The sequence below is a fragment of the Mus caroli genome, chromosome 1 (assembly GCF_900094665.2).
Source record: "Mus caroli chromosome 1, CAROLI_EIJ_v1.1, whole genome shotgun sequence".
NCBI lineage: Eukaryota > Metazoa > Chordata > Mammalia > Rodentia > Muridae > Mus > Mus caroli.
In genome coordinates, this window is record NC_034570.1 from 32,633,898 (window position 1) to 32,649,818 (window position 15,921).

At 40.3% G+C, this 15,921-nt stretch overlaps 1 protein-coding gene across 1 annotated transcript in view; it reads left to right on the forward strand.

Moving 5' to 3' along the window:
- Eif5b (eukaryotic translation initiation factor 5B) overlaps positions 1 to 15,921 on the forward strand; it is a 59,936-nt gene that overhangs the window by 4,774 nt on the left and 39,241 nt on the right. The window contains exons 2-3 of the mRNA XM_021170786.2: positions 14,952 to 15,077; positions 15,171 to 15,255. Coding sequence (XP_021026445.1) covers positions 14,952 to 15,077; positions 15,171 to 15,255 — 211 coding nt within the window. The remainder of the gene's footprint in view (positions 1 to 14,951; positions 15,078 to 15,170; positions 15,256 to 15,921) is intronic.

Sequence of the window (15,921 nt, forward strand, 5' to 3'; positions counted from 1 at the left end):
AAAATTCTGCCCTTGATCTCATGTTTTATCATCGAAATGAAAGTGTGCCCAAAACAATGTATGAAGTTGCCTTCATACTGTTTGTTTAAGACATACTGAAACAACTGGGCAGTGGTGGCACGTACCTTTAATCCTAACACTTGTGGGCCAGAGGCAGGCCCACAAGATCTGAGTTCAAGGTCAGCTTGATCTATAGAGCTATTTCTAGGACAGTCAGGACTACACCAAGAAACCTTGTCTCAAAAAAAACTAAATTTACTTATTTATTTGTAGTAGATTTAGTGTTTAGATTTGTGTTGCATCCCCCTTTATGCATATTCAGATATTGTTAATCTGATTATCTTTCAGGCTCCTAGCTTTAAAGGAGACAACCTGTAGTTCCCATAATCTTGATTCAGCAATCCTTTCTCATTTGCATATAGTTGAACTGGTTACTAATCATTTACATTAGTTAGATGGTAATAAAAAGGAAAACATGCATGATTAATAGTTCTCTTGGGTTTACTTTTGGATATTTCATTTATGGAGGTGTGAGTGAGAAGGTGCACGTTTGAGGCAGAAGAGTGCATCGGATCTACTCAAATTCCAGGTCCAGGTGCTTGTGAGCTGCCTGGCATTGGTGCCAAAGGGTGAACTCTGGTCCTCTGCAAGAGCATCAAGCTCTCTTAAACCCTGAGCCACCTGCCAGCCTCTCAAGAATTTAGTGACATGCAAATCACCTAACTTGTAAATGTCTGGCATGGTGACTTATGCCTTTAATCTAGCATTCCAGAGACAGAGGCAGATTGAGCTCTGAGTTAGAGGAACTCCTGGTCAATGTAGTAGATTCCAGGCCAGTGAGAATAAAAAAGGAGAGCCTGTCTAAACAATAGTAATAGTAAAAAGTAAAAAATAGTAAAAGAGAATAGTAAATGAAAATAATTTTTAAAAAGATCATAGTAAAAAAAAATAAACAAACTGGATTTTATTGAGCAGAGTCTATTGAAATTATCACCTGTACTATTTTTGCCTTAGTTACCACAGTATTTTGCATAATTTTAATAATTAACACACTCAATGCAGAACCTGTGCTGTAACTAGTTTGTGGGTCTGGCTATAACAACTGCATCATCTCTTACCATACTTTTGTGATGCTGGGGCTTGGACCTAGGACCATGCTGGGTAAATAACCTATACCCTTAGCTCATTTTCTTGATAATGCCCCTTGTAACACAAACATTTCATGTCTTTTTTGTCATTTATGGGTATGAGAGAGAGAGAGAGCGAGAGCGCGAACACAAACACACACACACACATGCATGCACATGCTGAATCAGTCTGGCAATTATAAGATCAACTGATCCTACTTGGTCATGGTCTGTAGAATTTGGTTGGTAGAGTTTGGTTGGTACCGTATTACTGATTCTTAGTTACTTTTCTATTGCTGTGAAGTTGACCATGGCAGCTTATAAAGAAAGCCTTGGGGGCTTGCTCACAGTTTAAGAGGATGAGTTCCTGACCATCATGGTGTGGAACATGGCAGGCAGGTAAGTTGAAGTATTAGGTGAGAGCTTGCATGTTAAGAACCACAGAGGGAGGGAGGAAAAGAGGGAGAGGGTCCACCCAGTACGAACCAAGCATTGAAATACACGAGCCTATGGAGGCCATTCTCACCCAGACCACCACACTGATGAACACACATCTTTTACTTTTAACCTTTATCTAGTTGCTTTAAATCTGTCATTTGATAGAGTTGGATTAAAAATAATTTGGACATTGAGTCTCTTTTGTTGTTACTGATTGTTTGAGATAGAATCTTGGTATCCAGAGCTAGCCATATATTAGCTGTGTAGCTCAAGCTTGGGTAATTTACAGGAGTCCTCCTGCCTCGGCCTCTCAGGTGTTGGGATTATAGATCTGTCTGATCACGTCTAGCTGATAACATGTAACTGTAGCGTTTAGAGTCACTTAGTGTTGGTTGTGGTAGATGATATGAAGTCATGAGTTCTTGTACATTTTGACCAGCAGTGTACTTACTGTATATGCAACTGTGGTCTTTAAGATTGCAGTGGGTCAGAAAAGCTCTTTTATCTCAAGGACTCTTTTTTTTTTTTCCCCGAGACAGGGTTTCTCTGTGTAGTCCTGGCTGTCCTGGAACTCACTCTGTAGACCAGGCTGGCTCTGAACTCAGAAATCCGCCTGCCTCTGCCTCCCGAGTGCTGGGATTAAAGGCGTGTGCCACCACGCCAGGCTAGTCAAGGACTCTTAAAGTGGTACCAGTGCTTGTACTTTGGATCTCTCACTGCTATGAGATATAGTGCTGCCAGTCATACAGTAGAGATCACAGTATATAATATTGCATGGAAAGATGTTTTGGTTATTGTACATACTGTTGCTATGAGCACTTGTTTATAGATGCTTGTCTGAACACTTGTGTTTAGGTTGAATATGTATCTAGGAATGAACTTAATAGGTTATAATGATAATTCTTAAAGTCTTCAATTATTTTCTAAGCACCTGCCCATCATCAGTAATATATAAGAACTCCAGGTTTTTTATATTTATTTTTATTAGATATTTTCTTTATATACATTTCAAATGCTATCCCAAAAGTTCCCTATACCCTCCCTCCGCCCTGTTCCCTTACCCATCTTCTCCGCTTCTTGGCCCTGGCATTCCCCTGTACTGGGACATATAAAGTTTGCAATACCAAGGGGCCTCTCTTCCCGACTAGGCCATCTTCTGCTACATATGCAGCTAGAGACACGAGCTCTGGGGGTACTGGTTAGTTCATATTGTTGTTCCACCTATAGGGTTGCAGCTCCTTGGGTGCTTTCTCTAGCTTCTCCATTGGGGGCCCTGTGTTCCATCTTATAGATGACTGAGCATCCACTTCTGTATTTGCCAGGCACTGGCAGAGCCTCATACAAGACAGAGCTCCAGTTTTTTAATATCCTTGCCAACAACCCTCCTTCCTTCTCTTTCTCTTAAATAGCCAGCTTAGTGGTTGTAGTGGTGGCAGTGGAGTTTGGTTGGGTAATTGTGTTTTTATTTGAGACAGGGTGTATATAGCTCAGGATGCCTTGGGCCTGCCGGTAATCTTGCCTCAGCTTCCCAAATGCCGGATTGCATGCTCAGGGGCCACTATAGACTAGATTGTCATTTGGTAGTTGCTTCATGTACTGTACACCATTTTAGATATTTGGACACAAGTCTCTCAGAGTGTTTTGCCCAGTTCTCACTAGGCTGTCTTTTTATTGTCAAGTTGTAAACATTAATATAATTGGGATAACATAGTTAGATGTATGATTTGTAGATATTTTCTCCCATTCTGTAGGCTTACTTTAACAAGGTCTTTTTCACAGATTGAAGTTTGATCGAGTTCTGTTTGCTTTTTCTTTGTTGTACGTTTGAGGTTATAACTAAGAATGTATTTTGGAGACCAAGGTCATTGAGAGTTACACCCATGTTGTTCATTTGAGTTTTATTGCTCTAGTTTTGCACTTAGTTCCATTTTTAATTAATTTTTGTGGCTGGTGTTTTGTAGGTGTTTGTCATATTCTTGTGTGTGTGGGTGTCTCTCGGTACTGGTGCTGCCTGTAGAGGGGATTGTGCCCAGTTGAATGCCGTTGTTGCCAGTGTCACATCAGGATCAGTAGATGCTCTGTATCTGGATTTTATTTCTGGGCTTCTCACTTTATTCCTTTGGTGTCTCTTACTACAGTAGTATGACTTCTCTTTCTTTTTTAAGATGTTATTTTGTGTATGAGTGCTTTGCCTGTGTGTCTGTTCACCACATGCATGCCTGGTGCCTAAGGAGGTGAAGTGATGAATCTTCATGTGGGTGCTGGGAATCAAACCTGGGTCCTTTGCAAGAACAACCCATGCTTTTAACCAGTGAGTCAACTGTAGCTCATGACTCTCCTCAAATGAAAAGTGTCACACATGTGTAAAAGTGGAAGACTTGAGACCAAATCTACCTTGAATCTGATGCTCATTCATACATGACTTTGTGTTGTCTCAGTTCTGCCACTTTTTCCCTTTCATTATTTGACAGCCTTAACCTTTTCATAATATTATAATATTTCAAGAATTTACACAGTCAATTGTAAGAAACATTTATATATTAACTGTAAATTTCATTTTTTAATGTGTTTGAGGTTGAACCTGAAGCCCTGTGCATGTCAGGCAAGTGTTCAGCCACCAAGCTACATCATTTATAGCATTTAACTGTAAATTTTAATATGAAGCATTTCCACCTATGTGGAGAATGCACATATGCTAGAGTCTTGGTAGTGGCACATAAACAAAGTCTCACTGTATTTTTTAACTAGCCTTTCAACTTAGTGCTTTAGAATGCAGTTTGGAAGTTTTGCCATATGCAGAGGTAAAGTAATTATAGTAGCAGTCAGGCTTGTTTGTTTGTTTTGTTTTTCAAGACAGGATTTGTTTCTAATGCCTTGGCTGTCATGAGTAGATCAGGCTGGCCTTGAACTCACAGATCGGTCACATGCCTCTGCCTCCCAAGTGCTAGAATTAAAGTCATATGGCACCATTCCCAGCCTTAGACGGATTTTTACTAAACTGCTCTGTGTTGACACTGGCGAGCAACTTGCCTAGTGTTTTAAAGTTGTGGTTGCCATTCCTGAGCAGGGTTCTTCTTGACTGGCGGTGCCTCTTAGGAATGCACAGAATCCCTTGGTGCTTGCTGCTGTAGAAGGCTGGGATGGTCCCAGGGTGGAAAGACAGAAGCTCTTGTTCCTGTTTTATTTCCCTTCCCTCCCCTTCTAACCCCTTTTCTCATCCCCATCTGTCCCTCTCCCTTTTTTTTCTTTACAAAAGTTAGTCTCTGTTACAATATTTCATTTATCTGTCGATGGCAACAGATGTATGGCAGGGGATATAGCCCGCTGAAGAGGGATAGATGTAGGTCACCTGAATCTTGACCATAGGAACAACTGAGGCTTTCCAGGTCACTTTGCTGCACCAGGCATCGTGCTGAGGAACCCTTTTCTTGAAGCCTTCACCTTTCTTTATTCGGCTCCCAGAATTTTTCTTTCTTTCTTTCTTTCTTTTCCTTCTGTTTTTTTGAGACAGGGTTTCTGTGTGTAGCCCTGGCTGTCCTGGCACTCACTGTTAGACCAGGCAGAACTTAACAGAGATTCTCCTGCCCCTGTCTTCCAAATACTGGAATTAAGGATAAGTGCCACCAATTCTCCCTCCCTCCTCCTCTCCCTCCCTCCCTCCCCTCTCCCTCCTTCCTCCTTTCTTCCTTTCCCCTTCCTTCCCCCACTTCTCCCATGTAAAGGCCAGGCTTGGTACCTGTTGCTTCTTCTCCATACTTTGCCCTAAAACTGAGAAAATGGGTGGAAGAAGGGGAACCTATTTTATTATGGCAGATCAGTGTATATGCATAGACACTGGGAGCTTCTGCTGAGCATGAGACACTCAACCCTGCTTTCAAACTTGATTTTGAAATGCAACTAGTAATTAAATTTTACCATCATGACAGTACTAGATTGGAAAAACAGGAGCCTGCTGTGTTCCTACCTCTCTTGAGTGCTAAGGGATAATAGTAATGTTTAAGGTTTTCAGTTGCTATAAAACTACCAATAATTCTGTACACAACTAGTCAGGCCTGCATAATTATGGTAGTGTTTGATAAGTTAGTTTTTCAGAAATAACCTCTCATGAAAATAATTATCAGCATTAAACTTTTTACTTTTTTGTTTGTTTTGTCCTATTCGGGTTTTTATTTGTTTGTTTATTTATTTATGTTTTATTGAGACCGGGATTCTCTGTGTAACAATTCTGGCTGTCCTAGAACTCATATTATAAACTAGGCTGGACTCAGACTCACAGAAATCTTCCTGCCTCTACCTCTCAGGTACTGGGATTAAAGGTGTGTGCCACTACCAGTTATGTGGCAGTAAACAGTAAATTAGGTGGTGGTAATTCTTTAAGCACCAGATTCATTGAAGCAGACTACAGAGACACTGAGTTTACTTTTAAGTGAGCACTTAAAAAACAGGTGGGCAGTTATTTCATGGCATAAGAGGCATCTCTTATTTATTATTATTTTTTTCTTTTACTGACGAAGTCTTACTATGTTGCCTAGGCCAGAACATCATCTAGGGATCAAGTGTTTTCCTGCCTCAACCTTCTGAGTATCTGGGGCTACAGGTGTGTGTCATCATATCCAGGCTCCTACTGCTGATCAGATGCTAATATGGACTGTACGGGTGCCCACGCACATGTGACATACACTCACAGATAAACATACACACAAGTAAAAATTTTAAGAATTAAAACAGTAAATATTAGTTTGTGTTTGTAGAGGGAATAAGGATACTTTGTGTTTGTTGTACTGTGCATTGTCATGGTGATGGGGTTTCCGGTTTCTATAAAGGTGTTACTGCACCGTAAGGACGTTGTTAAGTTGCGATGAAGGGGTGGGGCTGATTTTGTATATGTTTGTTGTGCATACACGTAGCTCTTAGTTAACTGAGGGGCTATATATAGTACTGGAGATAGATCTTTTAACAGCGGAGCTGGGAATAAGAGCTGTTGGGATTGGTAGAGGAGCAGTGGGACCTAGTGGGGAGCTGTGAGTTCTGGACTTTTTGTTCAGGTCTGAGGTAGGGCTGGAAATCAGGAGTAAGGAGAAGCCGGAGAAGGGAGATGCCAACAGGGAGGGACAGGTGTTCCAGTTTTGATACTGGAGCTGCTGAGTAAAGAGTAGGCTTTCTCTTCCTGCCTTTCCTCTTTTGAGTGTTGTTGAAAGTGTTCGAGGAAAGAGAAACACAGCAAGGTAGGATTAAAAAAAAGGCAGCAACAGGCTTTAGTCTGGCCTTCCCTTTCCTTGGCACTTTGGGATTTTAGACAGTGGTGGGTAGATGAAGGAGTGTTTGGATTTTGATTCCTTCTATAAACATACTTGACATTTCTTCAGGTTAGGAGTAGAAAGAAATATAGGAATGTCCCAGTTATTACTGTGTTACTGTAAAACAAGACTTTCATGGGGAGGCACATGTCTCTTCACCTCAAATACAGAGATCATGAAAGACCAAAATACAGATACCAAGTCCAACTTGGTGAAACAGTGAATTGTATTGGGTTACGTATAGGAGCCCACCTCAGCATGAGTGACAGCTCATAAAAGGGGGGAACCTGGAGCATACTTCACAGCCTGCAGACAGCTCAGTGGGTTGGAGAGTGTCCTTTCCAGGTGACTCAGTTAGTCTAAACTTCAGGCAGCTTGGCTGTTGTCTGCTTCTTCCAGCCATCTGGTCTGGTCTCACAGTCTGCTTTGCAGTTTGGCTAGTCTGTGAGTGACTCTAGGCCCTTCTTTATTGCTTACTGATGGTGGAGGTGAGTGTCGGGAGTCTGGTCAGTTTCAGGGACTTCTTGAAGCTATTTGAGTTGTTTATTTTGTGCTTCCTTAAATGATGGAATGTTTTATTCTCAGAGGAAATTGGTATACCACATCTGTCCTAACAAATCCTCTCAAACTTAAAGGGCTTAATGACAGTTATCATTTTTTTGTAGTCCTGGGCATTAATTATGCTTAGATGAGTTTTCTGGCTGACTTTTTCTGTGATTATACAGTCATGGTGGCTGTAATGGAGCCCTCCTTAAGCTTACTTTATGAAAAATTTAACCTCCTCTGGTGGTTGATAATGGCTCTTCTTTGGAACCTCCTCTGGACTTGCCATTGGAACCTGAACTTGACCTCTTGGTGTGACTTGAGCATCACACTACCTGGCAGAGAGCAAAGAGACAGAAAGGAGAAACTGTGGCTTTAAGGCCTTGGCCTGGAAACTTTTACATTACTTCTGTCATGTTCTATTGATAAGCAGTCACTAAACTTTTACCTCAGAGCATGGCTCAGTTACTCTTCTATTGCTGCAGAGAGACAGTATGACCAAGGCACCTTTTATAAAGAAAGCGTACTTGTGGGCTTGCTTATAGTTCCAGAGGGTTAATCCATTATCATCATGGTGGGAGGCAGACAAATACAGTGCTGGAGCGGGAGATTCATATCCTGACCCACAGGCAGCAGGGGGAAGGAGAGAGTGGGACACACAGACACACAGATACACACTAGACCGTGCATGGGCTTTTGAAACCTGAAAGTCAGTTCACAGTGACACACACACACCTCTTTCAACAAGGCCACATTTCCTAATCTTTACCAAATAGTTCGTCTAACTGGGGCCTATGCATTCAAATACTTGAGCGTATAGGGGTCCTTCTCATTCAAACCACCACAGAGCATCAGAGAAATTTTAAGCATTGTTGTTACTTGGGTTTTTGGGTTTTGGTGTGTGGGGGGGTGTTTTTTGGTGTTTGTTTGTTTGTTTGTTTTGGAGGCAGAGTCTTGTTGCTTACTTTGGTTTTGAACTCATGATTCCAGGCCAGCCAGGGAGACCTTGTTTCCTTAAAAGGGAAGATTTTATACTGGTCTCTAAATGCATATATATCTTAATTGCAATATTTTTATATTGTTGCTGCTAGTATTTTTGATTATTAGTAATAATTCCTATGGAGATCTACAATGAAAAGGAACATGTGGTGCAAGGAGAAATACCAATGCTGAGTGCATACTTAAACACACATTATTAGGAAATATGTCTTGGGGCTGGAGAGATGGCTCAGTGGTGAAGAACACTGGCTACTCTTCCAGAAGATCCAGCCAGATTCAATTTCCCATCATCCACTTGACAGCTCACACTTATCTGTAACTGCAGTTCCAGGGCTTCTGACATCCTCGCACAGACATCCATTGAGGCAATGGACATGAGATAAGAATAAATTATATATTTAATATAAAAGATGTCAAAAATAAATAAATAAAAGATGTCTTAAAGTGGCACACGCCTTTAATCCCAGCACTTGGGAGGTAGAGGCAGGTAGATTTCTGAGTTCGAGGCCAGCCTGGTCTACAAAGTGAGTTCCAGGACAGCCAGGGCTATACAGAGAAACCCTGTCTCGAAAAACAAAAAACAAAAACAAAAATTGTCCATAGTAACATAATTTTAACTACACACTACATTGTTAATGTAAAAGATTAGGTATTGTCATAAGTTTAAAAATGGACAAATGATTTTTAGGCATATGTAATTTTAGTTTTAACTGTTTTAAATTGTTAAGTATGTTCTCTAACTTGATCCTTTATGGTTTTTATAATCTGGAAATTGAGCACACACATTTTTTGAGGTGCAAGTAATATAAAATGTGCAAATTTCAAGTGTACAATCAATGGGCTAGGTCATGTCCCTGTGAGTAAGTAGACCATTTGCTTAGGACCTTTGGTAAGTGATCTTCTCCCTACAGAAGGCTTTGTCGAGGAGTCGCTGTGGTTAAGTTCTAGGAATCAAACCTGGAGGCTCACACAGGCTGGCAAGCGAGCTTATCGATGAGCTGCACCCGTGCCTAGTTCTGTCATGCTTTCCCTTTCTAGAGATGGGGTGTGGTACTTGGAGGAGTGATGCTTGTAGGCTGCATTTCCTGACTGGGTTTTCTTTAGTGCAGTGACTGAGAGTCCTCTGTACTGGTGCATGCATCAGCATTCTTGCCCCCTTTAGTTGTGGAATACTCTGCTGGGTGGGTCTTGGCTGTTTTGAAACTATCTTACAGGTGTTCCAAGTTTGTAGCTTTTCATGATTATGAATAAAATTGCTCTAAACATTTGCATACAAGTCTTTGTGTGGACACATACTACTCTGGTGAATGCTTAGGAGTAAACTTGCTGGGTCATGTGGTTAGAGGTAAGGGAGTGGGTGGGAGGGGGAGGGGTGGTATGTGGGAGAGGGAGAGGGTGCTTGCTTGCATGTAGCTTTAAGAGGATTTCAAACTGTCTCTTCCCAATTTGACTATGCCACTTCTGCTTTGCCTATGGGGGCCAGTGTCTGCTCCTGTCCTCTCAGTGCTTTTTTCCTGGTCCTTATTTTCTTACTCTAGAAGATGGGCAGTGGTGACGATGCCTCGATGTAGCTTATATTTTATTCTGTAATACTGACCATCTTGTCATATGTTTATTGGGCATTTTTGCATCTTAAAGGCTTGTAGGAAGCTTAAGTATTATAGGGCAATCCTTCATGTGTTTATATTGCAAATATTTCTTTAGACTTTAATTTTGTTAATAGTATTAATTTATCCTGTCTAAAGAATTGATCTTTTGTTTGGGGATTGTTACAGAGTCATGTGCACTTGTAAGAAATTATAGAACTCAGTGTCTATTTCCTAGTTTGTTGTGATAATCCTAAAGCTGTGTCTTGATGGCACGACTCACATGTTGGAACTGATAAAAGCCACTGGTCATAGTCATGTGCTTTGTTTCATTTACACTCTTGTGTATGTTTACTGTGGTATATATTACCATCATTCATGTCTGTAGATTTGTGTAGCCATTACCACAGTTAAGATTCGGAACATCAGGGCTGGGACTGGTTATATTCTGTGTGTTACAGCAACAGCTCCCCCTGCATACCCCACGTGTGCCTGTTCACATCCTCTGGTGACCGGTGTAGTTCCCTACACTCTCACTAGCATTGTTACCATGTTGGGAATGTGGCGTTGTGATGGTGTACACTGTGGCATTCTGATTGGTGTCCAGTGGGAAGCTCCCATTTCCCCATGACTAACATGGAGTGTCTTTAATTGTAATCCTCTTCATTTGGCTGTTTTTCAAATTGGACTATTGGGTATTTTGCAGTTGGGTTTTGAATGTTTTAGAACACATTCTGGAATTAGCTTTTTTTCAGATAAGCACTTCTCAATCTCCTGCCCCGACTCTGGAGCTTGTTTTCCTCAGGTCTCACGTCTATGGTCTTTCCAACTCCAAGAGTTCTTCATTTTGATGAGTTTCAGTTTATTTCCTCTCTTTTCCCAGAGGTTCTGTTTTTTAAATCACAGAGTGCCTCATACAGAGTCTATAATCTTTTGTTTGAGGACGCTCATTTGCACCATCTCATTTGTGGGAAGGTTGGCTTCCTTGTCAATGCCTTTGTCCTTTGTCCAAGGAGGATGAGCACACTTGTGTGAGGCTACCTTCATGGAGGCTGGTTTTGGTTTTCCTTCTGTTCCAGGCATTTGTATTTTATCAGAATTCCAGTATAGTTTTGTGTATTTTTGTCAGCTACATTATAAGCCTTGGAATTTGGCAAAATGGTGCTCCCCACCTTATTTTCTCACAAAAAAGGAAAAACATTCTCTTAATTATTCTAAGTGTTTTGCCTTCTCATATAAATTTTATAACTTTCTGTACTATCCATGTCTTAAAAATCTTTCCTGGGTTTTCATTAAGCCTGTGTATAATATTGGAGAGAATTTTCTTAAGTGGAAAAACCAAAAAGGTAGTCTTCTATCAATAGATGTGATTCCTCTATCTTTGTATTTCTTTCATCAACATTTTATGGTTTTTGTGTTTTGTTTGTTTGTTTGTTTTTTGAAACAGAGGTTCTCTGTGTTGTAGCCCTGGCTGTCCTGGAACTCCATATGTAGACCAGGCTGGCCTTGAAACTCAGAAATCCGCCTGCCTCTGCCTCCCAAGTGCTGGGATTAAAGGCGTTCGCCACCACTGCCCTGCTATTTTATGGTTTTTAACATACAATTTATGTGCATGTTTTATTAAATTTTAATATTTGCCTTGGAGTAGATTTAAATGACATGATGGCTTTCCTTTCTTCAGGTGAATTTTTTAAAAATAACTTTCAGGGAGCTGTCTACATGGCTCAGGAGTGGGTGTGTGCTGCTCTTCCAGAGGCCCTAAGCTCAGTTCCCAGCACACATTCTGAATATCTCATAAATACCTATTAGCCCCAAGGGATCCAGCCCCTTTTTTGGTCTCTATATGCATCTACATACATATGTACATACCTGCACACAGAGATACAGATATATACATGTGCAAAATCTTTGTCTATCCAATCCTGATTTTCCCTGTGCAGTAGTTACTTTTCTATGCTGTTGATAAATAACATGACCATGGTAGCTTATAAAAGAAAACATTGACTGGGACTTACAGTGGCAGAGGGTTAAAGAGTGAAGCAAAATCATGACATCAGGAACAGTCACTCTCTGAACTCAGAGTGGTGCAAATTGAAGCCTCAAGCCTGCACCCACTGACACACCTCCAGTAAAGCCTAATCTTCCCCAAACAGTTCTTCTAACTGCAGACCAGTATTCAAAGGTGTGAGCCTATGGGGGCCAATCTCATTCAAACCACCACACCTTATTAACATATCAGCACGATGATGCACTTGGTACAATTAAGAAACTGGTATGAATTAACTGTAATGCTGAGTTTGTTTAGATTTCTTTTGTTTTTACTGACTGTTAAATAAGTACCACATGTTTTGTGGTAAATTTTTCTTTAGCCTCATTTTATCTTTGCACACCCACAGTATTAGGAGTGGGAATTGATGTTCTACCCCCAGATATGGAGTTTTATTTGGCTTTTGTTTCTTCCTCATTCATCCATTTGCTTATCTCAGCATGAACTAGTTAGTGGCTGTTATTTTATTACTTTGTCTTATAAGTCAGATTTCTTTACTGTTTTGTAGTCCTGCGGATCAAATCTAATGTCTTACGTGTGTAGGCAGAAAGATTGTGCTAGCAGCCACTGAGCTATTCCACCATCCCTTGACTTATAATTTAATACTGTGTTTAATTAGTTGCTCTAGTTAACTACTTTGCTGTTTTCAGTAGTGGTTGGAGCTCCTTGAGTTGTTCATGTTCGGATGTGTCACATACCTAGCATTGTGTGTGCACGTGCTGACTTTCTTCAGTCTTGTTTAATCCGATTCTTACTTTCTGGCATTACAAGATGCTTCAGGCTTGTCTGTCTCTTACATCACCTTTGTGTTTTCATCAGCGTCTGACACTCAAGTTACTTGGATTTTAGCCTTTGGAATAGATGTAGAACACCATCTCCTTCCTTGTCTTAATTCGATTTTTCTTTTACTGAGCTTTGTTTTCATTTATATTGTTTGCAACTTGTTTGCCTTTTGGCAATATAACTGTTCATATCTTCTACCCATATTTAGTTGAGTGCACTTAGGAGTTCTGTATTTTAGATACAAGTGTTTAATAGCATATTATTTTGTAAATATCGTTCCCACTTTGTTTTGTGTTTTCATCTTTTTAACAGTGTCTTCTTCAGAAGTGTTTCATTTTAATACAGCTTTATTTCTCTTTCATGACTTGTGCCTTTTGGGTTTTGTCTAAAACCTCATCACCAAGCTTCAATGTCACAAACTTTGTATTTTGAAGTTTTGTTTTCATCATTATCTGTACCATCCATCCTCCTTGCCGAGTTACTGTCTTTCCCTTCTGGGTTGCTTGTTTCCAAGCTGCTTTACCAGGAAGTTTTCCACTCCTCACTTCCCCAGGATAGATGTGGTGTGCTTAAACTGTTCAGAGCCACATGAAAGTATCAAGTATTTTAATTCTCTTCAACTTTTCATGAAAGTACTAAGTTCCTTTATGTCTAGATTTACAGTTCCTATCCTCTAGTAAGTTTCTTGAAATTAAATTTGGTATTTGTCAGTATTTAATTAAACAGTCTTTTTATTGTAAGGAAGCAGTTAGTATATTTTTTTTTTTAGAAGTGCTTACCAGATTAAACAATATCCAAAGTGTTCCTCTGTTCCATAAAGCTTTTGAAGTCTCTTTTAAAATATAATTTTATTGTATGTATATAGTTGTGCCTGGATGTATGTCTGTACAACCCATGTGTGCCTAGTGTTGGAGGAGGCCAGAAAAGGGCATTGGTTCCTTTGGAGTGGAGTGACAGATGCTTGTGAACCACCAGGTCATCTGCAAGAGCAGCAAGGGCTCACTGCTGAGCCGTCCCTCCAGCCTGTAGAGGGATTGCTTATGAACATCTCCTGTTAAAAAAAAAAGCTTACGGCCAACAAGCTGACGCAAAAAAAATTGGAGATGGGACACCCGGCAGGGATAGAAAGAATTCTGGGAAATAGAGATGTGGGAGATTGATCCCGAAATGCTGAGAGGATGAGCCAGGTTAAAATGAAGGGGGAATAAGTTGAGAGCGAGTCAGAGAGCAAGCCGAAGTTTATGGTCTAGGTGTTTACTAAGAAATAGTCAGTCTGAAGTCATTATTCTGGGAATTAAGTTGATGGAGGGAAACTTGATTATTTTTTACATCAGCCCCCATCTTTTGACGTCTTAATGTGTCATTTAACATACTTTTTGTGCATGTACATTTCAGAATGACTGACCTTGGCTTTCTGTAGATTTTAACTTGACTGGAACTTTGGTTTCTCCAGCTAATATAGGGAGACATTGTAGACTGGAATCAGACATGTGAAAGATTGCAAATAGGTTTGGTTCTAAATTTTGGAGTGTGTGTGTGTGCGCATGTGTGTGTGTATGTGTGTGCTTACCTCACACATACTTACCTCATGTAAATTGTATAGTTATGCTTTCAACAAGGTATTCAGATCTTTGTGTAGTCCCATTTTCTCAACTAATAAAATTAGACAATAGTCTAGTTGGTTTCTAAAGTTTTTCTACATTCTAATTTCTGCTGTTTTAAGTGAAAAATGTATAAAGGTCTACTTATTTAGGTTTTCTGATAGCTTGTTTTATACTTTAGTTCTTCAATGTTTTATAAAAATAATTCCATTCAGAAAAATGCTCACGTGCACATGCACAGATGTTCATTACTTGCAGAAGTTATTTCTCCCCTTCCCTGCCTAGGCTGTTTGCTTGTCTGTTTTAGGGGTAGGGCTCTTGATTCATACCTTCTTGGTTTTGGTATAGTGATCTTTATGGAAGAAGACAGACAGTTTGGTAGGTAGGTAGCTGTGCTATTATGAGAGAACTTGATAGTGTTTCTCTGTGTTGCTAATATGTGAAAGGGTGTAAAATAGCAAGGAAAGATCTAAGTGAACAAGTAGATTGCTTGCTGTTGAGTAACATTTTGTTCCTTGTTTTCATTTAAGTACCAAGGATGATACTGATTTGGGCGCCTTGGCTGCAGAAATAGAAGGAACTGGTGCTGCCAAGGAGCAGGAGCCTCAGAAATCAAAGGGAAAGAAGAAAAAGGAGAAAAAGAAGCAAGACTTTGAGTATGTTTTTAAAAGCATTTAGATTTTCATAGCTTGAGCATTGCAGCCATCTAATGCTTGCAGTGCTTCAAATCCCATGTACTTCTTTTCTAGTGAGAACGACATTCTGAGAGAGCTGGAGGAGTTGTCTCTGGAAGCCCAAGGCATCAAAGCTGACCGAGACGCCGCTGCAGTCAAGGTGAGAGAGAGCAACATCCTTCCTGTCTCCGCTGTCTTTTCTTCTTGGCCATGTTTTGGGAGTTGCCTGGTTTGGAAATGTGTGGTTGTAGATATATAAATAGTTTCTATAATACTAGTCAAAGGGAGGAACTAAATTTTAAGGGGAAAAAAAAAGCAGTATTGTTTTAAACCTCTGATTGATAGAAATACACTTTATAAAGGAATCTAGCGATACTCAATGTATTGCCTGTTGATAAACTTGGTCCACTTGGGGTCAGTGATGGTGTCTCCACCTTCAGTTGTCTGTGTGCTTTTCATTATTGTTCAGGGCACCTGGATTTTGAAGTGTGTGGTGAGTGTGAGGCATATTGTTTTGTGTGTTTGGATTTGTTCCTATTTTTTTCCTCTTTTGTTTTCTTTTAGATTTTTGCTTTGTGTATGAGTGTTTTGCCTGCATATATCCACATGTACCATGTGTGTGCCTGGTGCTCACAGAGGTCAGGCGAGAGGGCATTAGATCCTCTACAGATGGTTGTGAGCTGCATGTGAGTGCAAGAGCTAAACCTGGGTCCATTGCAAGAGCAACAGTTGCTCCTCACTGCTAAGCCATCTCCAGACTCATACTTTAATATTCTTGTGAAACAAGACAGTCATGCTTCCATAAAAGGTATGAGGTGTGCACTGA